At 49.4% G+C, this 26,514-nt stretch overlaps 2 protein-coding genes across 4 annotated transcripts in view; one reads left to right on the forward strand and one right to left on the reverse strand.

The window, feature by feature from the left end:
- The window catches only part of NBN (nibrin), a 732,941-nt gene extending 712,882 nt beyond the window's left edge, over positions 1–20,059 (reverse strand). For 2 of the 3 annotated variants that reach the window (XM_069621323.1, XM_069621322.1), the window contains exon 1: positions 19,835–20,050. In XM_069621323.1, coding sequence (XP_069477424.1) covers positions 19,835–19,865 — 31 coding nt within the window. In that variant the 5' untranslated portion in view covers positions 19,866–20,050. Of the gene's footprint in view, positions 1–19,834 lie in introns of all 3 variants that reach the window. The other variant, XM_069621324.1, reaches the window with a different exon arrangement.
- DECR1 (2,4-dienoyl-CoA reductase 1) overlaps positions 20,058–26,514 on the forward strand; it is a 541,630-nt gene continuing 535,173 nt past the window's right edge. The window contains exon 1 of the mRNA XM_069621325.1: positions 20,058–20,509. Within this exon, the coding sequence (XP_069477426.1) occupies positions 20,411–20,509 (99 nt within the window). The 5' untranslated portion in view covers positions 20,058–20,410. The remainder of the gene's footprint in view (positions 20,510–26,514) is intronic.

A 26,514-nucleotide genomic window follows, 5' to 3' on the forward strand; every position in this document is an offset into this window, starting at 1 on the left:
CCTTTGATCCCTGAACTCCTGGACCAAGTCAGAAAAGCATGCATATATACAAAGCTGGATCTTAGAGGAGCTTACCACTTAGTACGAGTAAAAGAGGGCGATGAATGGAAGACGGCCTTCCGCACCAAGTATGGGCTATTTGAATATCAGGTCATGCCCTTCGGACTTTGCAATGCCCCGGCCGCCTTTCAATATTTTATGAACGATGTCCTCAGAGAGCTCATAGATGTGTGTGTTGTTGTTTACATCGACGACATTCTCGTTTATTCTTCATCGGAATCTGAACATCGGAAACACGTGAAAATGGTCCTCGAAAGATTGCGTCAACACAAACTTTTCGCTAAGTTGGAAAAATGTGTTTTCAACGTGACTGAAGTTGAATTCTTGGGATTCATATTATCACCTGGCGGAGTGCGTATGGATTCAAAGAAGGTCGATGCAGTTCTCAAATGGCCATCACCATCCTCCGTAAAAGGTGTGCAAAGCATGTTAGGCTTCGCTAACTTTTACCGCAGGTTTATCCCCGAGTTCTCTCGAATAGTCCAGCCCATCACTGCCTTGTTAAAGAAAAACAAACGTTTTGAATGGTCTACCGAGGCGGAACAAGCTTTCCAGGATTTGAAGACTAAATTTATCTCTGCACCAATCTTAAAACACCCTCGCCCCGAACTCCCCTACATCGTGGAAACTGATGCTTCAAGCCTTGCCATGGGGGCAGTTCTATCACAAAAAGACCCGGTAACCAATCAGTTGCATCCCGTGGCATTTTGGTCCCGCAAATTCTCGCCTCCTGAAGTCAATTACACGATTACTGACAAGGAACTTCTGGCTATCAAGTCTGCCTTTAAGGCTTGGCGGCATTATCTGCTGGGGGCCCGACACACCGTTACTGTGATTACGGATCACCGAAACCTGCAATATTTGAAAACCGCAAAAGCCCAATCCTCTAGACAACTCCGTTGGGCATTATTCTTTGCCGAGTTTGACTTCATAATTACCTATCGACCTGGTACAAAGAACGGTAAAGCCGATGCCCTTTCTCGGATGGGAGTGGAAGAACACTTGATCAACCCTAAACCTGTACCAATCATTCCCGAACAAAGAATTCTGGGTGTAATCGCCACAGAATCCATAGAGGAAGTTAAGGATAAAGCCAGGCAACTTGTAACTCCAGCAGACATACAGAATTGGCATCTGCAGGGAAAGGACTTTGCAGTAAAGGACAACTTATTGTATTTCCAAGAACGATTATACCTACCCAGCACAGATTTACAGAAAAAAGTAATCTCTTGTTATCACGACTCTTTAATGGAAGGTCATCCCGGTATAGCCAAGACCTCAGAAAAGATCAAGCGCTACTTCTGGTGGCCGTCTTGGAAAAAAGATATCAGAGACTTTATAATGTCCTGTGGAGTATGCGCCCAAAACAAGAGTCAAAAGGAAAGACCAGCAGGCCTCTTACGCCCTATTGACATCCCACCTCGCCCTTGGCATACGCTTTCTATGGACTTCATCACCGATCTACCTCCATGCTCCGGATACAATACGATTCTAGTAATCGTGGACTTATTCTCCAAGATGGCGCTTTTCATTCCGCTCAAAGGCTTGCCAACAGCAGCAACTCTGGCCCGAGAATTTCTCGAAAACATCGTCCGACTGCACGGTTTTCCTTCGGTTCTAATTTCGGATCGAGGTAGTCAATTTATTTCTCATTTTTGGCGAAGTTGCTGTCGGTCGGCTCAAATTGATGCGAGACTATCGACCAGTCACCACCCTCAGACCGACGGACAAACCGAGAGGACCAATCAAACTCTGGAACAGTATTTACGCTGCATGCTGCAACAAACTGAAAAAACTTGGAAAGATATCCTTTGGATAGCCGAGTATGCCTACAATAACTCTGTCCATTCGGGAACTGGAAAAACCCTGTTTTTTCTTTTGTACGGCAGTCACCCTTGAACCTCGGAGTTGGATCCCCTCCAAGATCTTGAAACACCAGCAGTAGACTACCTGCATTCTACAATCACCCAAGCCTTTAAGGAAGCTGTTTCTCACCTTCAAAGGGCTAAAGAACAATACAAGAAAGGAGCAGATCAACATCGGAAGGAAGCCCCTCAATATCAAGTAGGGGACCAAGTCTGGTTATCCACCAAATATCTATCTCTAAAAGGGCCACGCACATTCAACCCAAGATACCTTGGTCCCTATTCCATCACTACCATAGTAAACCCAGTAGCGGTCAAGTTGGACTTGCCCCCGCACATGAAGATACATCCGGTCTTCCACGTCTCTCTATTAAAACCCGTGCAACCTCAAACCCGACTAACCAAATCTCCAAAACCTATCCTAGTTGATGGAGAACTCGAGTTTGAAGTCAAAAGCATTCTGGACTCCAAGATCTCCAAATCTAAACTATTCTACCTAATTGACTGGAAAGGCTACGGCCCCCAAGAGAGATCCTGGGAACCTGCTGAATATGTCCACGCTCCTCGCCTAATCAAAAGATTTCACCGAACATTTCCTGACAAGCCAAAACCCCCGGAGAAGCCCGGTTTGGGAGGGGCCTTGAGGGGGGGTACTGTCATGATCTCTGCTTCCAAAAGGTCAGGGTTTTCCCAACTCCCTTGGAAGCAGATCCATAACCCAGGTTCCGAGTGCCAACCAGTCCCAATTGGGACCTTTTGGACCCAGTCCTGGCGCCAGTGGCACCAGGCTCATAAATATGCCCAGTCCCAGCGCTGGAAGCGCCGGGCTCATAATGCTTGAGTGGACTTACCTGCAGCAGACCATGCTGCTTACTTGCCTGCCAGTTGAGCCTCTGATCCTCTTCTGTTTGGAACTACTTTTCCTGTTGGGTGGGGCTGGAGCCACTCCCTAGATTCAGAACACTGGAACTCTTCTGGAAGGCAGGAACTCTTTTCTTACCAGGAACTCTTTTCTTACTTAGGCGTGGCTGTGGAAGGAGATACCTAAGCACTACAGGAGGCTATTTAAACCACACCCGGTGGATGAATCTTGCTTTGCGTTATTCTGCACCCTCTGCAGCAGAACGCTCATCGTGTCTTCTGCATCCGGTCCTGGGCCTAAGGAAAAAGGCTTACCATCCTGAATCCAGTCTTCAGCAACACCTATAAAGACAAGAAAGAACAGGTTAGCATTCCGGCATCTGAAAGGCAAAGGCTTACCTACTCTTCGTGCGCTCCGGAGGTCTTCACACTGCATTCCGGCATCTGAAAGACAAAAGCTTACCAACTCTTTGCACGCTCCGGAGGCCGTCGGCGCTGCATCCCGCATCTGAAAGACAAAACAAGGTGCGTTTAAAGACATTGGGGAACTTTAATACTCACGTGCCATTACTCCTTTCCACATCTAACCCAGTGGGTATCCCGGCACCCTGCAGCCGCTCCGAACTTGTACCTGCAAAATAAAAAGACAGTTAGAGCGCATCGTGAAGCTGGCAACAAGCGCTTACTTACGTGCTTCCAGGCGCTTCTATCCATCACACGGGCTCCATCTTCAACTCACTTCAGCCCGTCATCCGCCATCGCCGGAACCCTGCAAAACAAGAGACATCATTATTAAAGACTTTAAAGACATTTGAGTTACTCGAAACTTACCGTTCGTGCAGTAAACGATGGACAGCAGTCCTCTGAAGTCAAGAGGCCTGCGCTACCTATCCAGTGAAGAAACTGGTTACAGCACCCTGCCCCGAGGCAGATGGAGAGCTCGGCATTCACTTACCTAAGGTGAGAGCGTTAACCTGTGGGGGTCTACAGGAGAGGAGAAGGGGAAAGAGATAGGGACACCCCAATAACCCCAGTTCATTAACCCCGTATTTTCTATCTGCAGACATCTTACTCAGCACGTCAGGCATACAGGGCACAGAGGTCCAGCCCAAAGAGCCCACCGGGTGCTGCACATCACCTTTGAAGATACGGTAGTCGCCCAATCAAGACCGGCGCCTCTGCGAGAATCAGGTGAGCGTTACACTGGCTGGGTCGAAGGTTATAAGGTTTCTACCTTCGAAGGCATGATAAATCTTGTCATGCTGGAACACATTTTTGCATCTTCTTCCCCGGAGCTTAAGCAGCTTAAGCAGCATTTGGCCGATTCGAAGGAGATAGATCCTAAGAAGCTGGCCATTGCAGCCGACTTATGGGTGTCACATCGGGTGTCCCATAAGGACAAAACTCATCCTGGTAAGCAGGAGGAAGGGAAAAAGTCCAAAGATAAGGAGGGTGGAGAATCTGATAAATCTTCTTCTCATAAGGGCCACAAAAAGAAAAATACGGGTAAGACACAAGAGAACTCACAGGGTAGTGGAGGTCAGCCTCCGAAACAGAACTCTGGTTACAATAAGCCTCCCTATGTAAACAGACCCAATGGATCTTGTTTTGCTTGTGGAGCAACTGACCACGTGAAGGGGGATCCCCGGTGTAAGGTTAGACCTTTGGGGGTCCACTCCGCTAATCTGGCCTTCTCCTCCTACGAGGAAGAAGAGATTACAGGAGCATCCTTCTCCTCAGACTCATTTCCCAGCGGGATAGAGGCTGAGGTAATTTTAGTTTCCCTGGGTTCCTGGGAGCCTAAAGTCGCAGAGGCTTATGCTAGGATTCCGGATAATACCAAGCACTACTTTAAAGACAGTGTGCTGATCAATGGAGTAGATACTCCAGCTCTTAGGGATAGTGGGTGCAGTCGCACTGTAGTGGATTCTACCTTGGTAGACTCAGAGGAAGTTGCCAGAGCTACTCTGATGCCCACTAAGTTGGCTGACGGCCCACTCCGTATGTTCCCAGTAATACCTGTAAATCTTACTTTAAATGGTACAGCAGTCAGGATTCCAGTGAGCATTCAGAGAAACGTCCCGGGAAAGGTCTTGTTAGGTAATGATCTCAGAGCTTTAGGGCTCGTAGGAGACACTGCCGAAAGACCCTACACATGGTCTCAAGCACGGGCAGCATTGGCCAAGACCAATACGCCACCCCAGCCGAAGGGGAAACCCAAGGCGAAAGGAGTCGACAAGTCAAGACGAGGGAAAGAGAATATTCCCCCGAGCTCGCCTACCACTGCGGTGGAGGAAGTTGGTCAATCGCCCGGGCCTGACGAGGAGGTGGCGATGCCTGAAGTATTTGACCCCAACGATCATCCTGAACTAAAAGACTTGTTAGTTGAAGGAGGTCCTGATAGGGACGAATTCAGTAAAGGCCAACGTGAGTGCCCATCTCTGGAAGGCCTAGGGAGACAGGCCTGCTCCCAGCTTGAGGGTGAACCTCCTGGGACGCATAGGATTTATTGGGAAGGTGGACTCCTGTATAGTGAGCCCACAGAGTCTACAGAAGGAGACCATAGGAGGTTGGTGGTCCCCCTTGCTGTTAGGCCCTTCCTCCTGCAGTTGGCGCATGAAGTTCCCCTTGCTGGTCACCTTGGTATGAAGAGGACCAAGCAAAGGTTATCCATGCACTTCTACTGGCCCAAGATGGGGGTGCAAGTAGAAAGTCACTGCAGGAGTTGTGCCTCCTGCCAGTTGTCTGGTAAGGTTGGCGCGACAATCCAAGCTCCGTTGGTACCGCTCCCAGTTGTGAGGGTACCATTTGAAAGGGTAGGGATCGACATCGTTGGTCCCCTTGACCCGCAAACATCCTCGGGCAATAGGTTTATCCTGGTGTTGGTCGACCATGCAACCAGATATCCTGAGGCCATCCCATTGAAAACTTTAACTGCCAAGTCAGTTGCAAAAGCTTTACTTGGCATATTTACTAGGGTTGGCTTCCCTAAAGAAGTTGTGTCGGATCGTGGCAGCACCTTTATGTCGAAGTATATGCAGGCTATGTGGAAAGAATGTGGGGTCACCTACAAGTTCTCTTCTGCATACCACCCCCAGACCAATGGTCTGGTGGAACGTTTCAACAGAACGTTAAAGAGCATGATTGGGGCTCTGGAGGAACCTCAGAGAAGAAAATGGGATCTTCTTTTACCATGCTTACTGTTTGCCTACCGAGAGGTACCACAGGAGGGTGTTGGCTTCAGCCCCTTCGAACTTCTGTTCGGTCATCCCGTACGGGGACCCTTAGCCATCGTCAAAGAGGGATGGGAGATGCCCACTCCCCCTCTTACTACCAACGTAGTTGATTATGTGCTAGGGCTCAGAAAACGGATGGTACTTTTGATGGGCTTGGCTAGTGATAAATTGAAGGCAGGACAAGCGCTGGTGAAACATTGGTACGACCAGAAAGCTTCCCTCATCAACTTTACACCTGGTCAGCAAGTCCTGATCATGAATCCCATAAGGCCTCGAGCTTTACAGGACAAATGGTCAGGCCCTTACACAGTGGTGGAGCCCCTGGGTGAGGTTAACTATTTAGTGGACCTTGGAAGGCCTGGACAGGCTCCAAAAGTGTTTCACGTGAATAGGCTGAAGGCTTTCGTCCCAAGAGTCGAAATCGCAGCACTGCTACTGGCTTCAGATGTTGAGGAAGAGGAGTCTGAACCTCTCCCCGACCTGTTCCAAAGCGGTCCTTCAGATAGCTCCTTTGAGGGTGTCCGAGTGGCCCCTCACCTGACTTCTGATCAGCAGGCTGAGGTGAAAAGTTTGCTTAGGCAGTTTTCCCCCGTTTTCACAGTCGCCTGGTTTGACACCTTGGTGCAAACATAACATTGACACAGGAGACAGTGTACCTACCAAAAGTAGGGGATACAGGATGTCACACAAAGTACGGTCTTATATTAAGACCGAGGTCAACAAGATGTTAGACCTTGGGGTGATTGAACCCTCTAGTAGTCCTTGGTCCAGCCCTGTGGTTTTGGTTCCAAAGGCAGGCACTTCTGAATTGAGGTTCTGCATGGATTACAGGGCTCTGAATGCTATCACCAAGACAGATGCACACCCCTTGCCCCGAACAGATGAGCTGGTGGATACTGTGGGTGCCTCCAAGTACCTCAGCACGTTTGACCTCACTGCTGGCTATTGGCAAATAGCTTTAGCAGAACATGCCAAGGAGAAGACAGCATTTTCTACTCCAGACAGCCTTTACCAATTCCGGGTAATGCCGTTCGGGTTGAAGAATGCACCTGCCACTTTCCAGAGGCTTGTGAATCATGTGTTGAATGGGTTGGACGAATTCTGTCTTGCATATCTGGACGATATAGCAGTTTTCAGTGCCACCTGGGAAGACCATGTGAAACACCTCGGGATTGTGCTCCAGGCTCTTCAGAAAGCACACCTGACCATAAAGGCTAGTAAATGCCAGATTGGACAAGGCTCAGTGGTTTACCTTGGACATGAAGTAGGTGGAGGGAGGATACAGCCTCTTCCCAGTAAAGTACAAGCAGTACAAGACTGGCCTACCCCCACTACGCAAACTCAAGTGAGAGCCTTCTTAGGACTCACAGGGTATTACCGCAATTTTGTGGCAGACTATGGCACCATAGCTGCCCCTCTGACTGCCCTCACAACTCCGAAGAAACCCAAGAAGGTAACTTGGACCGACGAGTGTGAGAAGGCCTTCAATGGCTTAAAAGACTCCTTGTGCCAGGCCCCTGTCCTCAGGGCCCCTGATTATCAAAGACCTTTTATCGTGCAGACGGATGCCTCTGACACTGGGATAGGAGCTGTACTATCACAAGTAGATGAGAAGGGTAAGGAACACCCTATTGGTTTTATTAGCCGCCAGCTTGAGGAGAGAGAGCTCAGATGGTCCACGGTAGAGAAAGAATGTTTCTCTGTTGTGTGGGCCCTAAGGAAGCTGAGGCCCTACCTCTATGGGACCCACTTCACTGTGCAAACTGACCATAAGCCCTTAAAGTGGCTAATGAACATGAAGGGGGAGAATCCAAAGTTGCTTAGGTGGTCCATAAGTCTACAAGGCTTCGACTTCACTATTGAGCATAGGCTAGGTGTCCAACATAGCAATGCTGATGGGTTGTCCAGAATGTTTAACCGACCTGAACAAAAGACTCATCCAGGGGTGGATTAGTTCCCCCTGTCCATAGTCTGGGAGGGGCGAGTGTTAGGAAAGATTTCGTAATTGTAGGTAATTTTCCTTCCATGTGGCAACGCCTAAACTTTTTGCTGTTGTTTTTCACCTTGTTCTCGACTTTGCCAGAGAGGTGCAGCCTTCTGCCGCACTCCTCTGGGCTTTCGCTCCTTTCTTACGGGGAAACTGACATGCCCTTAAGACAGTCAGTACCGGGGAACGCTGTTTCCCGTAGTTTCTTTTATCATGTTGCGGCTTTCGTGCAACATGACACAAGAGGGCACTGTAAGCTAAGTTACAGCTCTCTTGGGTCTCTAGCCTTCTACAGGCCCTAGATACTCGTTTAGGATTGTATCTGATCGGTGCAAGTGATTCAGGGACGGGAATGGTGGCAGCGATTGTTTCTTGTGTTTTGAGCTCCTTTTGGCGTTCTAAGCGCGTTTTTCGCGTTTAACCCAAAATGGTGGCCTGGCTCCCAAAATGGCCAGACCACGAGGCTCCTTTGTCCTGTCCACTGACCGTCTTGCTCCCTTCACCTTCCCCAGGTCGAGCCGACCCGGGGCCTTCCTTATTTGGGCATGTACTTTCCCGCGAAACACGGATGCTTTCGCGGGCTTCTACATGTCTTGTGTGTGCCTCCAGGATGTGGGCTGGGATGTCTGGTCCCAATACACATCCTGGGTGCCAGAGAGTCTAGGGTGGTGTGAATGCCTGGGACCACCGTGGTCCGTGATTGGTCCACGAATGGTGTGAGTGTTGACGAGCGAATCTCCCATTGGGTCCCCTCCGTTTTGGCGCGAAGGGAACCGTGGATAAGAGAGGGCTGGAAACACCACTACCATGTCGATCTCCTGAGTCCTCACGAACGAAGGAATACAGGAGCCAAGTATCCTGCAACCAAGAGGCTGGACCGAGGAATCGCTGGTGACACCCTGAAGGACTTCTCCTCTGCACTGCTGTCGCCTTGTGAAACCCTTTTCACCTTTGATCGAACCAGAAGGCCTGTAATGGTACTTCGACCCTTGGAATAGCGGGAACAGCTATTCTCGGCATCTTCACCATCTCCTGCCAGTAAGCCTTCGGAAGCGTCTCTGGGCCATCCAGCTGACTGACCATCTTACACGGGAGTCTTGCTCTGTAACTGCCGCCAGGTTGTGTAGTATTTCGAGTCCTTGTCACTCTCACACGCTTCGTACACTTGGCGTTCCCAGGTCTGAAGTGAGTAGTGTACATTTGGCTCAGATACACACGGCCGCTCCGTTGCCCTGCTGTGGTAACAAACTGTGCGGGTTTCTTCGATTGGGGCGTCTTTTTACTCAACACGACGACGAGGCGTTCCCTGCTCTTCTGAACCTGCCAGCTGCTGAAACTGACGCGGAGAAGCCTGGGTCTGCTTGCATCGGGGACCGGTGAGTAGTATAGCTAGGATCTGGTCGCCCTCCTGCAGGAGCCCATTGCTTTTCCCCGCTGTGTCAAACAGCACCCTTTTCCGTACTCGCGCTCTGCTTCTGCCCACTGTGGAGGCTGTGCTTGAGTCGCGGAACTTGTTCTTCTTCTTTTGTGCACTAAACTGAACTGCCCGATTTCCCTCGAAGAGCTTCTCCGTTTGCCCGTTGGCACCAGCGCGTACAGGTACTTTTGAGCACAAGGCTCCACTCTTCGCAGGGCTCGGACTTCCATCTAGTTAGGTGCCTCTGAAGGCGAACTGGGTCTAAGCATTATTGCGCACTGGCTGTTTTCCCTCCCTTTTAGGTGGACTACACATTTCGTGCATATAACGCTTGAGACTTGTTGTATTTGTATATATATTGTGTTCATATGGTATGTGTTGGTTTACTATCGTTATATTGTGATTTTCTCGCTACGGTCATTGTTTTAAAGGCCTTGAAATAAATGTGTATATATTTTTAATATAACAACTGTTTGGAGTAGTTTGTAAGTGTTCTTGCTTTGTGTGCTCATTGCGGGCTTTCAGTCACCCTCACCCCTCTTGAGACCTAGTCTTGACCGCCGCGATCGCTACCTTGATTGGTCTGGCTCGTCCAGAGGTTACCCTGTTCCAAGTAATTAGGTTGGCCTTCTGAACTTCTGCGTCACCAGGACAGAGTTCAGAAATCCGTCTTAACAGTGTGTGCCTCCATGTTGGCTGAACCACCTCAAGTTAAATAGTCCCATTCTAATGTTGGTCTTCATGGTTATGAGCCTGGCGCCAAAGGCAACAGGATTGACTCCAAGAGAGTCTTGGATGAGGTTTTAAGGCCTTTGACCTGGCCCTAACTGGAAGGCTGACTTGCCAGTGAGGGCCAGGGGCAAGAGTCATGATAGCACTCACCCCCCCCCCCCAAGGCCCCTCTCACGGTGGCACTTCTGCCTGGTCCTGGTTTGGCTGGGTAATTCTGATGGAACGTTTTAATTAAGCGAGGTGCATGGATGTATTCACTAGGTTCCCATGATCTGTCTTGAGGGCCGTATCCCTTCCAATGAACTAAGTAGTATAGTTTGGATCTGGTGTATTTTAAGTCTAGGATATCCTTTACTTCAAACTCTGGTTCTCCGTCAACTAATACTGGTTTTGGTGGCATTGTAACCCGAGTACCGGGTTGTACTGGTGTAAAGGACCGGTGGGGGGTGTCTGTACTTCTGCTCTCTATATGGTAGAAGAGAGGCACAGAGGACCCCAGCCAAGATTCTCTAGTACGGTAGCAATGGTCGAGCAATCAAGGCCTAGCTTCTCAGGAGGTGATGCAGGCTGGTTCTTAAGTACAGTGTAGTCCCCAAGCCCCCACAAAGGAATGTCCACACACTGTATTGGTTAGAACACAGTCTTTATATAATCAATATTCAAGGTTATGTACACTTATCATAATAACTCACTTTGTACTTAGGAAAATCAACAATGGCAAATATGTACAATTCTAAAGTGGTACCACCCTTTGTATTAGATCTCATTAAAGTGCATCAACAATACTGTAACAATGTCACACAGATCAATAGAGTGAAACCAGCAATAGAGAGAGGAGAGAAAATAAGATGGTTGAGCAATAGGCAGAATACTGGCCCCTACCACTAGACACAGTTCTGTGTGGAGATCCCCCCACCTGGGCAACCTGTAAAATAAAGATATAGCACAAGCCCAGTCCATATATTGTTCTGCAAGTCTTATTCCCTCCTATAATGTTTTTACCCCCCCAATGTACCTAGTGGAGTCGAGTTCCTCGAAGAGGCGTCGACAGATCCTTCTTGAGCGACCCCCTTTCAAGCGGGAGTCACGGATCGTCGAGAGGCGTTGAGAAGCGTCGAGGAACTCGACGTTCGGCGGCGGGGAATCGACGGCCCTTCTTGAATGCCTTCCCTTTCAAGCGGGAGACACGGGGCGTCGAACGTCCGTCGACAAACAGGGTAGAACGGCGTCGATGAGGCGGCAGCTTCGTCCGAGCGGTGCTCGTCGGCGTCGGAGCGTCGGCGTCCTGCAGGGCAGAGGCGTGCGGGGCACCTCGGTGACAATAGTTCTGGACCGCAAAGATTGTGGAGACAGAGGCCCAGCAAGGGCGTCGAGTCGTTCGAGTCTTTTTGGTCTTCGGGTGGCGGGAAACCCACCGGCAGGTTTCTCCTCGGCGCGTTGGTCGTCCACGACTTTCTCCGGCAGGATAAAGCGGTCGACGGTGCGGACGAGGGAGTCCTTCGATTCGAATGTTCTTAGGCAAAGGAGCGGGCGGCTCCGGTCGTCGGCGGCACGGCGTCAAGTGGTTCCCACGGCTGGGCAACACAACTTCGACGGGCCTCCAGCGGTTACACAAACCTGCGAACCCTGGTCGACGGCAATGGACTTCGACAGCGGCGATGTCCGGGTGCTTCACTTCGATCTCCTCGGTGGTCCCGTCTCGGGTCGGCAGCCTTTCGAGGGTCTGTCTTCCAGGGCGCTTCGGCGAAGATGGAGCGGTGCTCGATTGTCCCTCGGAGCACGGGAAGAGGGCGCCTTACCAGGTCCTCTCTCGGGTCAGTCTTCGACGATTTCGGCAGCCTTCGGATCGGTCGAAGCAAATGCAACAGCAAGTCTTCTTCTTCCAGCTGGACGTCGAGGATCAGCAGTTCCAGTTACTCTTAGAGTGGAGACTCAGCTCCAGAACGCTTCTGAACGTTCCCTGAACCTCTTACCAGTGGTGAGAGGTCCCCAGATATACTATTCTGTCTCTCATCCACACTGCTGGCACACACTCAGCAGCCAATCATACAGAAGGGCATTCATGCAGTCAGTCAGCCAATCAGGCACACAGTGCATTCAGGCCACACTCCTCCCTTTCAGACACTCACAACAAGGAATGTGGATTGGGAAAAGTACCCAGTTATTCAACACTACACACAGCATTCAGGCCAGTTTCGGGCAGGGCTGTCTCAGTCTTTGTCTCTCATGCCAGAAACCAGACAACCACAACAAGGAGTGTATATTGGTCACACACTCCATTCACCCAGGTCCCACCCACAGGAGGTACCCACAACATACAGTCACTGGGAAGGCTCCAGTCAGTCTAGCTGGGCCTTCACAACAACACCATATATGGAACTTCCACCCAACAGCCAGTCAGGGGGAAGGGACAGAGTCAGGGCTTCCCAGGACTTTGGGAAAACAAGGTAACAGGCAATAGAAAGCAAGAGGCCACAGGGGCCATCTTGTTTCCTATCAGGAATCAACTGATCCCAATGGCAGGGCCTGGGTATCCCAAAATGGAGGACACCCAGAGCACCTGTCAAATTCAGCATGGAGCTGCCACCAGCCCATACCCTGCTCTGTGGGCCACCCACAGGTGCCTAAAAACATACACTAGGGGTACAGGGTTGTACCCCTACCCATGGGTGCCATAAGGGTATCCCATGGGTCTGTTCACCAAACCAAAAGAGAGAGCTGCACTGCCAGGAGTCCCACATGGACTCCTGGGCAGAAAACATGACAGAACACACGATAAAAAGCAGTAAAGGACAAGGATTCAGAGGCCCTGTCCCTCTGATGCATTTCCAGCATCACAACTGGTTTCAGGAGTGATACGTGAAACACAGGATGAATCTGCATAGTGGGTGGTAGGGCTAATTTAACTGCCACTGAATTTATTATGGATTCCATAGAATAAGGTCCCAGATATCGGGGACGAAAGGTCCGAGTCCCTTTTATGGGCACATATTTTTATGCTAACCAGACCTTCTCTCCAATTTGATAGTCGGGGGCTTTACTACGATGTTGGTCAGCGAATTTCTTTTGTCTGTTCTTGGCTTGAAGTAAATGTTCTGCTACTTCTTTGAAGGCCTGGGAAATAGTCGTATGTAGGGTTTTAACTGCTGGCATTTCCAAAGGGGTTGGGAGATCCAATTCTGAAGTACGTGGATGTCTACCATATATAGTGTAGAAAGGGGTTTGTTCAGTGCTGGTGTGTAATTAATTATTATAGGCATATTCAGCTATCCATAACAAGCCCTTCCAAATTATTTGCACTTGATGTAACATGCAACGTAAGTATTGCTCGAGGACTTGGTTTGTTCTTTCTGTTTGGCCATCTGTTTGAGGATGGTGACTTGTGGATAGTTGAATGTCAATTTGGGCCATTGAACAGCATTTCCTCCAGAAGCTCGATACAAACTGACTACCTCGATCTGAGATCAAGACCGATGGAAAGCAATGTAGCCTTACGATTTCCTCCAGGAATACCTTTGCTAAATTGGATGCATTTGGAAGACCCTTAAAAGGAATAAAGTGTGCCATTTTAGAGAACAAAGCTACAACTTGAATCCTTGACTGGGAGGTAGATCTGTTATGAAATCAAGGGACAGTGTGTGCCATGGTGCGGGAGGAATTTCCAATGTTTGGAGAAGACAAGCTGGTTTCTGCTTTTGGGACTTTTATGCACACACACCACAAGATTGAATAAATTGTATGATGTCTTTACGCCATGTGGGCCACCAATAGTTTCGTTTTACTTTAGCTAGAGTTTTGGCAATTACAGGATGACCTTCAATCAGGTGTCGTGATAACCCGAAATAACCTGCTCTTGTAAATCTTTACTTGGCAAGTATAGACGGTTCCTAAAATATGGTGACTGGTCTTTAATGGTGTAATGTTCTCCTTGAGTACACCACTCTTGTGAGATAGTGGGACCCATTAAGAGCTGGATCTTGTTTTGGAGTTCACCCTGTGCCAACGTTATCGTAAGACCCAGGAGTTTGTCTTCTGGAATGATGGCTACTGGATCTGGAGTTATGTATACCTTTTCATCAACACCCATGCGGGACAAGGCATCAGCCTTTCCGTTTCGGACTCCTGGCCGGTAGGTGATCACAGTCATATTCAGCGAAGAAAAGAGACCACTGCAGTTGACGGGATGATTGAGCCTTTGCTGTTTTTAGGTATTGCAGGTTTCGATGATCAGTTATGATTGTGACATTATAGGAGAGCTGGATTCAATACCAGATTGTCTTTATGTTTTCCCACCTCCCTTGGCCTCAACTCCTTCCTTCCCCTTGGGCCTTCTCCTCACCTTAATATCGTAAAAGGTGGATTCTCCGTCCTGCTCCTCGTGGCAGGGGCGCGTAGATGTGGGGGCGAGCAGCGACCAAGTTACTTCACTGGTGCAGGTAAAGTAGTCCCAGGCCTGCCAACCCCAAAAGACTAGACCGCATAGCTCAGTTCCTTGTAACTGAGCTATGTGTGTGCCTCCATGTTGGCTGAACCCCCCCCCCCCAAGTTAAATAGTGCCAAGTACATAGTCCCATTCTAATGTTGGTCTTCATGATAGTTATGAGCCTGGCGCCTTTAGTCTTGGATGAGGTTTTAAGGCCTTTGACCTGGCCCTAGCTGGAAGAATGACTTGCCAGTGAGGGCCAGGGGCAATGGTCATGACAATGTCACAGTAAAAACATACCATCTTAAAACTACAGCAGAACTAAACAGATAAAATTACGAGTTCAATTCATTAGTCAATATATAAAAACTCATTATCTGGGCGACGTGTCAAGTGGTCGTTTCCTATGACAAAGTGCTATTTTTAGGTACAAAAGTAACGACCAGCCATCTTGGGGTGAGTTTGCCCATAACGGGTAGGTTAGAGCTGGCCTATATTGTACAACGCCAATTTCCCTTAATAATGGTCGTATGAGCCGTTTTCTCGCCTGTGCATACGCCGGGCAAAAGAGAATCAGGTGTGCCAGGTCCTCGTATAGAACTTTGCAAATTGGGCAGGATCTGTCTGCATCCGCCCGTCCAATGCTGCTACCACAGCCCTTAGGCAGATTCAGTTAAACCTTGCCCTGGATACGAGGACACGATCCTTGGGGAATTCTGGCCATAGTAAATCTCGCTGAACACCGGGGACATGATGGTCATCCGCCCTCGATTCTTTGGCTTCATGATTTCTCTGCTTTCTCTGTTCAGGTACACAGACTCAGCGACAAGCAGTCCATCGATTAATTTCTCCCCTGGAGAGCGTGCTACTCGGTGGATACAGGTGTGTGCAATGTATCCCCTTCAACTGTTTCCTGATGTAGGCCAGCGACGTATCTTATCTCCTGGGCTCTTGACTTTCAAAAAGATGATCAATACATGGGTAAGGGACACCCTACCATTACCCCATAGCCTAAGCCAGTGTAGTACCGGCTGCAGGGAGATTGTGTCACTGATTGATGTGCAACCCAATTCCATAAGTACTCCAGAATTGGGAGCCGAAGTTGGGAGCCACGGTAGGGTTTTCAAAAATTGGTTCTCCACGGTCTGGAAAAGGTGACATATGAGCTCCATCCCAAATTTAGCAACCAAAGATGCTTTTCCTTTATACAACTGGAGCAAAGGGGCTAATGGCTTTGCTTTGAACATGGACATGGCCCTAGAGACCTCACCCAGAGCCTCCTTAAACTGAAGAACCTGTTTATTTAGGTGGGCCATGGCGCCCATGTTAATGGAAAATCTAACACCCAGATAATCAAAATGGTCAACCCTGGGGATAACAATATTCCTACAATACATGGCCCTGAAGTTAATCGTTCATCTACCCTTCAAGCAGGTCATCACTGCCGACTTAACTGCGTTTATCACCAGATCCAAGCCCTCCAAGAAGACAGCATATTCCGAAATAAGAGCCTGCAAGACCCTTGGAGTACAGGCCATCAGTACGGAGTCATCCGCATACACCAGGACTGGTAGAGGCCGGCCACCTAACTTTGGGACATCAGGGGAGGGCTTTAATAGGTGCTTGTAAAGTCCATTTATATAAGAACAGAATAGGAGTGCCGGCACACATCCCTGGCGCCCCCCCCAGTTTGACTCTGAAGAAGCTTGTGCAACGTCCGTTGACACCACTCCTCATACAGGCTTGGGTGATACCATGAATCCTCACAATAAGGTCCACAAGTGCCCCTAGGCAATTCATGGACCTGAGCATATCCCACAGCTTGGCATTGACTTTGACTTTGTCAAATGCCATGCTCAGGTCCATGAATGCCAGATATATGGGCTCTTCCTTCAGATAACGTGAGTGGGCCAGTACCCAATAGAGATTAAGTGCCTATTCTGCTGTACCTAGCCCTGGCCTAAATCCTAGCTAGACCTCAGAGAGAACTCCACTACTGTCAACCCAGTCCTCTAGTCGGGCCAGTATAGCGTGACCCGATATTAAAAAAATTGGATCCAGGAGTGAGATGGCACTGTACGAAGCAGAAGAAACCTGGGATTCCTTCTTGTAAATAGGCTAAATTACTGCCATGAACCATGAAGGTGGAATAGCCGCCCAGCCCAGAGATCTGGCTCCATAACAAATAGGTCTGCCGGGATATTATCCAGGCCCGGAGCTCGATTGCATCGTTGGCAACCAATGGCCTTCTTTATTTCATCCAATCAGAACGCAATACTATCCCCAGTACCATCTCATCACTGCATTCTGGGTTACCCCTATTTACTTGTCCATCTCCCTCAACCCTGCTCCCCACACTGCAGAGTGAGGAGAAATGGTTCAACTAGGCCTTGTCTGACATTATTAATCAGGGTCTCCATGTTTGATTTATAATAAGGACCCTTCTGGGCTATTTCCCAAAATAATTTGGAATCTTTGTCCCTTACGTCTGCCAACTTTCTTGTAATTCCATCTGGGCACTTACGATGGTGGATTTGGGGACACTGGTACTACGCAAAGTCAGGTGCTCTACCGACCAGCCAGTTTTTTTCCTGGCTCTGGAACAATCCGAATTGAACCAGCCCCTCCTTCTCTTTCCTTCTTGTTTCTCCTGGAGCACAAGAAAACACCAGAGAGCTGAGTCAGCATACTTCCAAACTCCTCTAGTATGCCTTTGCTCTCCAGGGTCCCAGACAGCAAGTTATCAAGTTCACGGGAGCTTGACACTACTGCCTTTTTTATTAGTTCATCCTTACTGTCCTACTTCCATTTGAGCCTATACCGGGAGGTATCGAGAGATAACTCCAGCGGGTATGCTTGGCTCAGCATGTCCACCCCTAAAGCTGACTTAATCCCGAGTTTAATGGGGAAGTGATCACTACAGATATCGGGCCCTACCTCAAACCCCTTTATGAGTCCCCAGTGCACTACATGGCACAAAAATGATATATTGTGGAGCTACCTATTGCTGAAGAAAAAGTGCCTCCACCGGGGATGTCCCCAACCAAGCGCCCATTTGTGGACCGTAGTCCCCACTCATAGAGGTAGTGCCAAAGGCGCAAGCCTTCCGCAGAGCCTGGTATCCTTCATAGTGGGCAAAGGTATCACAGCATCTTCTGTGTTATCATATAGGTTGTCTACCGGGCCACACCCCAGTTTCGCATTGAAATCTCCTCTAAGTATCCAACAAAAATTACGCATGGGGAAACTTACAAAAAGTTCCTCCAGCACAAGGGCCAAAACTCCTAGACAATTTATTTTGTGTTATTTATGGGCAAAGGTCCAGCAGACCTCATGTTCGGCTGACGGATCAGGAGACGACTACCAAATAACCCTGGTGGAGATCTGGACCGCCCCGACGACCGTGTGATGAGGTCACGAGATGCGGCTGCTAAATAGACAATGAAAGAAGTGGCTGACAGTAGGAGAGGAGCCAAATTATCGACTTTGGACGTTGCTGATTGCGTCCTGGTAAGACAAGCTAAACAAAGGAAAGAAGACTCAACATTCTTTGCCAAGTCCCTCACTGTATAACACTGGACAGGACCCAAGATCACAGCGAGTGAAGGAGAAGGGTGGTCCATCACGCGCAATGTCTCTGACTTTAAGAAAGTACGGGATGAATTGCGGGGGAGAACAGCACAGGTAAATAGTCACGAGGAGAATCTGATGAGTTCTATTGTGGCGACAGTGAGGAGTCAAAAGAAGAGATAATAAGCGACTTTCGTCTTGTTTTTGAGCCAAGTCGCTTATTTATTTTTTTAGGTCTCTTGTTGCAGGTTTTGTCCGCTTATCGTATCAATTGGTCGCTTATTGTTGCGCTTATTTCTCCATAAGCACAACAATAAAAACCATTCAGCTAAGACCAGCACCTCCAATCAGAATGCCGACAAGAAACTGCTAATAAGGGGGCCATTAGTCACTGAATGGTTCTGCGACGGTATTGTGATGGGAGGGGAGGTGCATTGGGGTGTGGGCGTGCATTGTAGGCAACTTCGCCACTTTTTAACACTCTTTATCTCCCAGTTCTCTTGCTCTCTCCCCCCTCTCTCTCGCACACCTTTGCCTCTCCATCTCTCTCCTCTTTCTCTCTTGCTCTTCTTTGCTCTTCTCTCTTAATCGCTCTCTATAGAGAGGTGACGGGCCAGATGAGCAGCGGACCAGAGAGGTGACAGACCAGATGAGCAGCAGACTAGAGAGGTGACGGGCCAGATGACAAGCGGACCAGAGAGGTGATGGGCTAGTTTACCAGACGAGCAGCGGACCAGAGACGTGGTGGGCCAGATGACTGGCAGACCAGAGATTTGATGTGCAGAACAACTACCAAAGGGGACGAGGACCGCAGAACTGAACTTGAGACGATAATTTAGTGTGGTGATTCTGACTTTTGTGACTTATCCACGCTTTGAGCTTATTCATATGGGAGTCGGCTTGCTTTGGGCTTGTTTTGAAGTGGCATTCAGCTTATTTTCTCCTTCTGACCTGGCAACGCTGGTCTCCAGCCTCCGTGATTTGCCAGCCCGACCCGCACGCCCGGTGGCGGGCTAGGTACAGCAGAACGCTCTACGTTATACTGTGATGCACCGAAGACCGTGAATTCTTTGCTGCTGCCAGTCCAGTCATAGTGCAGCATCGTAACCTCATGTCTTGGCCCAACATTTACATCGCCCTTCTCTTTACTACCAGAGCGATTTTCGTATAAAGTTCAGACAATAGCTGCTTCGTTCTACTTGTGAGTGGCATATCCCGTTTTTGATTTTTTTTTAATCCGATCACTCTAAGAAAACGTACAACTAGAAATGATCAACATAAATGTTGGGGCGTACAAAATGAACATTCCAATAAACAAACGATGCAGTAAATACCAGTACGAAGGGTTAAGAAAAATAATGCATTTCCTGCAGTTACATTTGTAAAAAACACTGCAAAATGGCTGACACGTCTATGCGCTTCAAGTACAGCGGGATGGATCGCGAAAGCGCATCAACACAAGTAACAACACCCAACCGCCCAGTACTGAACGTAGACTCAGAATTCTGTTTTACAATAAAAGGCACGCCTGTTTGCAGACGTTGCCACTACGTCATAATGTAGGCTTCACGAGCCACTAGTTGAACTAACAGAAAGACTCGCAAAAACAAAAAACAGACTGGCCACTCGCTCTGGCTTCAAGGGTTGGGTGGTTGGAATCTGACGCTTCCACAGTAGCCTTACCTGCGCCTGATGTAGCGACCAACTGCCACATCCTGTTGGATTTTACCACTTCTCGTACTCGGTCGCCTATGTAGAACGCATCAGCGTTGACAGGGCTGCCACGAGCAGCTGCAATGTTGCTGTCAGGAATAGAAAGTTAGGTTTCGCTTCCCCCATACGCCTGCGCGCTCCCTCTTTCCAGTGCTGGGGGATGCAGCAGTGTTCATCGCCACCTGCTGTCAGAATAGGTGTCCAACAGGGTAGGGGTATGCCGGAAGTAGAACACATACACTACTAACAGAACATGAGAGAACTTTCTTTTGTCGCTTTTTGTATTTTAGTTGGATAGATTCCTTTTGAATACCATTTACTCCTATTGCCGTGCTCGTCTAGGTTAATTCAAGGCACGTGGTAGCTTAAAAATATTCTTTGGGGGGTTCGGCCAAGTATACGCTAATCCCCGCCTACTCTTGTAAAGCCTGCGGCTATTTGCTCAACGAGACGGACTTTGACTAGAGTACTCTGAGCTCCGTGCCAGAGCAGTGCTCGTAGTCTATTTGGCGTGTGCTGCCCAGACGCTCTGTCTGAAAGTTTGCTATGGCGCTTTTGCAGCTATTCTGCAGGGCCGGCACTGGTCCAATGCTGAGGCCTCTCTCGAGTTCGGGCTGCGTGCAGAGAAGTGCCGCTGTTTGGCGGGTAAGACGAGCTCTTCTTGTCAGGACAGTTTCTAGCAAACTTGATGCCCAGGTCGAATCGCTAGAATGCGCCCCCCCTTCGACCCCAGGGCGAAACGCTAGAATGCGCTGCCCGCCGGCCTGGCACGCTTCACTCCCAAACTACACCCCTGTGTCCAGTGACAAAACTCCTCTTCAATATTCGTTTCATTGCATTGTAATTCAAGTACTTTACAGAAGAAATTCAATGTGAAAACACAGCTGTTGCTGCCCAAGCAAATGGTTTTTCTGTCACTAGAACTTAGGGAAACCCTTGCCTGAATGCAGTTTCAAACTCCCTGTGTAGCAGGTGTTCTGTTCATACCACCTCACTTGTATTCACAAGGGACCATAGACTAACCATATGAATTATTTTCTGATAGAAGGTTATTATTCCAAGATGGACAGTCTGGTACACTCTAATTGCACTCTTTCAAAATATCTCTGTGAGAGTGGGACAAATGGCACACATGAGGGTTTTTATGCTTTGCCTTAAACCAGAGCATTTCAGAAATATAACAGTTATAAGAGATCTCCATATTTGATAAACAAGTCTGTGTTAAAAGGATTGTATGTGTGAATCTGTAAATTCGTAACGGGCGTATGGCTTGGTGCTCACATCACAGTTCACAACACTCACCCTAATTTTAAAATGTTTGTAAACATACATACTTATTCGGACAGCTTTTTTGGATGCGAGTATAAAATGACTGCAACATCAGCCACTCAAATGGGGTACAAATGATGATATTTATAACGCGCCTATACAAAAGGGTAGTGACTTGTGCAGCACACAAATCATTGCTGCACACTTATTACTGCATTGATTTGCCACGGACCACTGTCTGCATGGTGATACACAATAAACTGTGCTTTCCTAATCAATGTGCCAAGTGATGTTGAGGTGCAATCTGGTGCGCGCTAGGCAATGTTTGGCTTGTTTAGAAAATGAAAAGACCTTTGATGCTGAGTGGATGCATTTACTCCATGTCCCAAAGAAGTCACTAGAATACTTAAGCAAGAAAATGACAGTTGGCCTTCCCAGGGATGGGCCATATGTTGCTGAAAAGTAATATACAAAAAAATGTTTGTGTCAAATAAAGAGACGTGAAAATATTTGAAAACTTTTTCTGCGTGACATGATAATTCTCTTGGAAGAATGAGTAGATTTGGTCAGCTAATTGATACTTGTGCTTGCCTTCTGAATAAAAATGACAGATGTTCAGTTCTTAACACTGAAATATTGAGCACATACTGTGTAAAAACAATGGCTTGTTAAATGAGCCATCACTTATAAATTGCCCCACTTTTGAGGCTGTCAACACAAAGAATGAGGGGCATCTAACATTTCTCTGAAGGTCAGCTTCTTTAACTAACTTCACCGATCCTTTCCTTCTCATCTGGGACTGTCCCACCTCTCACTTCATCTGGAGTCCCACTAATCTAGCTGTGCCCAGTTGCTGCATGTGTTTTCACCTGTCCTGCTGAAAATCGAATTTAGTTGTGCCTTGTGTCTTCACTAGCTTGCGCACTACCCTCTGCCCCCCTCCACACCCGACCCCCTTCCTATGAGTGCATCAGTGCTGTTGACTGGCAAGTGTCTCCCCACCCTCTACTGCAGCCAACCATGTCGCTTTCTATCTCTCCGATCCTCGCCAACTGCGTCACTATCTCCTATCACTAAATCTGTCTGGAAGAAACTTAAGGAGGACATACTGGGCTCCAACCCTGGCCTTCCCATTGCAGACACCTTTGCCACGTCTTCCGCCAGAGAGACTATCATTGACATCCTCTTCTTCGTTAATGCACCTGACCTATGGACTCGCTAGATCATGGGTGCACAACATACGGCCCGCGGGCCAAGTGCGGCCCGTGATGCTGCTGGATGCGGCCCGGCAGGGTTGAAGACTTTCCTAATGGAAGGCGGCCCGCAAGCAGCAAAGGTCGCCCTCCATTAAGAAAGTCTTTGTTTTCCTTGCCGGGCCGTGAGTCACGCAGTGTGTGTGTGTATGCTGCCAGGGAAGCTGGGGCTCAGTGACCTAATCTGCCCTGGCAGGGGTGCAGAGTAGGGGGGGATACGGGGCCCTCCTCCCCCCCACACCCCTGGCAGAATGAAGTCGGGGCTGAGAATCCCCACCCCCCCACGGGCCGCACAGAAGAGGGGCAGTATGGATGGCCCTTTGTTCCATCCATACTGTCTCTCTCTGGCGGCCCGGGTAAAAGCCGGAGAAAAAAGATGTTTAAAAATGGAGGGACGGATGCAAAGCAAGAGGCTCTTGTTTTGCATCTGTCCCTCCATTTCTAAAAATCGTTTTGGGTTGGGTATACGCACAGATGTAGAGGTACAACCAACCCAAAACGATTTGGGCAGTGCCAGAAGCCTCGCCAGCGTTCCAGGACGTCTGGGTAAGTACATGGTGGGGGGGCTGTATGTTTGTGTGTGTGTCTGTCTCGGCTCCGTCCTGTGTTTTTTGTTTTTGTATGTATGTTGAGATGCGGAGGTGGGGGTGTGTGTCGGGTGTGTATGGGTGTGTTTGTATTTGTATGTCTGCATTGTATGTTGAGATGCGGAGGTGGGGGGGTGTCGGGTGTCTATGGGTGTGTTTGTATTTGTATGTCTGCAGTGTATGTTGAGATGCGGGGGTGGGGTGTGTGTCGGGTCTGCTTGAATGTGTTTGTGTGCAAGTGCAGTGTATGTTGAGATGCGGGGGTGGGGTGTGTCGGGTCTGCCTGAATGTGTTTGTGTGCAAGTGCAGTGTATGTTGAGATGCGGGGGTGGGGTGTGTGTCGGGTCTGCTTGAATGTGTTTGTGTGCAAGTGCAGTGTATGTTGAGATGCGGGGGTGGGGTGTGTCGGGTCTGTATGGGTGCATGGTGTATGCTTGTGGGTTTGTGTGCTGAGTTGGGGGTGGGGGTTCGGGTCTGTATGGGTGCATGGTGTATACTTGTTAGTTTGTATGCAGGGGTGGGGGGGTTGGGGTCTGTATGAGTATGGGGCATAATGTTTGCATGAGGGGTGGGTGTTATGGGGCATAGTGTTTGGTTGAGGAGTGGGTGTCTTGGGGCATTGTGTTTGCATGAGGGGTGGGTGTCTTGGGGCATTTTGTTTGCATGAGGGGTGGGTGTCTTGGGGCATAGTGTTTGCATGATGGGTGGGGGCCATGGGGCATAGTGTTTGCTTGAGGGGTGGGTGTCTTGGGGCATAGTGTTTGCATGAGGGGTGGGTGTCTTGGGGCATAGTGTTTGCATGAGGGGTGGGTGTCTTGAGGCATAGTGTTTGCATGAGGGGTGGGTGTCTTGGGGCATAGTGTTTGCATGATGGGTGGGGGCCATGGGGCATAGTGTTTGCATGAGGGGTGGGTGTCATGGGGCATAGTGTTTGGTTGAGGGGTGGGAGCCATGGGGCATAGTGTTTGCTTGAGGGGTGGGTGTCTTGGGGCATAGTGTTTGCATGAGGGGTGGGTGCCTTGGGGCATAGTGTTTGCATGAGGGGTGGGTGTCTTGGGGCATTGTGTTTGCATGAGGGGTGGGTGTCATGGGGCATAGTGTTTGCATGAGGGGTGGGTGTCTTGAGGCATAGTGTTTGCATGAGGGGTGGATGTCATGGGGCATAGTGTTTGCATGATGGGTGGGGGCCATGGGGCATAGTGGTTGCATGAGGGGTGGGTGTCATGGGGCATAGTGTTTGGTTGAGGGGTGGGAGCCATGGGGCATAGTGTTTGCTTGAGGGGTGGGTGTCTTGGGGCATAGTGTTTGCATGAGGGGTAGGGGCCATGGGGCATAGTGTTTCCATGAGGGGTGGGTGTCATGGGGCATAGTGTTTGGGGGTGGAAGCCATGGGGCATAGTGTTTGCTTGAGGGGTGGGGGCTATGGGGCATAGTGTTTAATAAAAATAGGGGGTTGAAAAAGCCTCCTGCCACACCACGCCCCACCGCGCCTACCGCCCCACCCACATTTACTTTTTGGCCCACTATAGCCATCATGTAAGGTACTTTCGGCCCTCTGTCAAAATCAGTTGTGCACCCCTGCGCTAGATGGTCAGCTTTCTCTCTCCCATCGCCTCTTCGCCCATTAACGGCGGCGCTCGCTGGGAGGTTCTCCTTGAACTTTTTGCCATTTCCAGAGTCCTCATTAATGTCTATTTCAATGGAACCATCATGCTTCAGGGCCCTCAAACTAGCCCTCTTCTCTTCGACGGTGTCCTCCCTCGTCTCTCTAACATCACCTCTCCCTCCGGCCAGGCTCCCTTGCCGTCTCTGCCCTCCTCCTCTGTACAGGCGTTGCCGTACTGTCCCGGCCCCTTTGTCGGCCTTGGCTCCTTCACCATCCTCTACTATCCCCCTGGCCCTCTTGCCATCCTCGGGAGGAGGGGACACCACTGTCTCCTGTGCCCCCCTGAGGAAGACCTTCAAAGATGGTAAGCTACTCCACATTGCCACTCTCAACACTCGCTCAGAAGTCAAACACTCGTCTGACATATACAACCTCCTCGAACTCATGGATCTTGATCTGCTCGCCATGACAGAGACATGGTTGAAGGATAGCTCTGTCACGACCTTTGACACACTCCTCCCTGAAGGTTACAAAATCCTCTCTGCACTCAGGCCTAAGAAGACAGGTGGGGAGTGGCGCTTCTCTTTCCTGAATGGATACCTGTGTCCATCATCCCTACTCCTCCTCTGAGTGCCTAGTTTGCAGACTCTCATTCTTCCCCCAAATCCTCTCTCATTATTGACACCTTCTATCGGCCACCAGGTCAGTCCACTCTCTTCCTCTCGGAATGGGCTGACCGGGCCTCCTCCCTCGTCTCAACTCCTCCTGATGACTGATCTGAACATCCATCTGGACTCTTTGTGCAACCTCTGCGACTCTCTCCCTCTCTATCCTACCCTCTGGCTCCACGCACACCATGGGCCACACCTTGGATGCTCTCATCTCTACTGACATCCCTCTCACTACCTTCCTCTCCTGGACTGACCCCTCTCTTCTCTCAGCACATCTGAAGCTCTCCTCTCCTCTTGTAGCAACACACCTGGCACATCCACCCTGCTTCAAAGTCACCAGACCCATGAAAAAAGTGACAGTGGCTGCCTTTGTCTCCATCTACTCTCCTCCACCCACTCCTTCGGCTGACTCCCACCCTGACGCAGCCCCCGCTAACTTCAATCTCTCTATCTCCAACACTCTTGACACTCTTGCTCCTGTCATGAGGGTCTGACTGAAGCCTTCCAAAAAGTGCAACTCTTGGTACGACTCCGACCGTAAATGTAGAGCAGCTGAGCGGTAATGGAACGCGTCAGGAAACCATCTGCCAAAATCGCCTGCTGCCTCTTTCAAAGGCAATATCGACTCTGCATCCACTCCAAGAAAAGAGTCTTTATTCAAGCCTGCATTTTTGCGGCTTCAAACAACATGGTCGAACTTTTCAAAGTCTTCAAGGAACTGGCCAATCCTGTAGCAGCCTCTTCTGTCACACCCACCTATGACCTTTGCTTGGCCCTGGCTGCACACTTTATCACAAAACCCAAGACATCCTTTCCTCCCTCTCTTCCACTCCACAGCATACACCAACACCAGAGCCTCCCTTGGCCCCCCTCCTTTTACCCTCTACTCAATCACCGGTCACATCTGATGAGGTCACCAGACAAGTCCGGTCTTCTAAGGCTTCATCCAAACAGGTGGGCCCCGGCCCCTCTAAAACCATTAAGGACAATATTCACTCCCTCGCCCCACCCATGGCTGATATCTGTAATCTCTCCTTCTCCACTGGAGTTTTCCCAACTGCCCTTAAACACTCCCTTGTGCACCCTCTGCTCAAGAAACCCTCTGCCGACCCCTCCATTCCGGCAAACTACTGCCCTATCCCCATCACTCCTTTTTCGGGCAAACTCCTGGAGAAGTTGGCTGTCACTCAGCTGACCCTCCACACTGCATCTATTGGCTGCTTCCATGACCATCAATCTGGCTTTAGAGCATCCAGAGGCACAG

This window comes from Ambystoma mexicanum, chromosome 5q, assembly GCF_040938575.1.
Source record: "Ambystoma mexicanum isolate Mex_15411 chromosome 5q, UKY_AmexF1_1, whole genome shotgun sequence".
In the NCBI taxonomy this organism is placed as follows: domain Eukaryota; kingdom Metazoa; phylum Chordata; class Amphibia; order Caudata; family Ambystomatidae; genus Ambystoma; species Ambystoma mexicanum.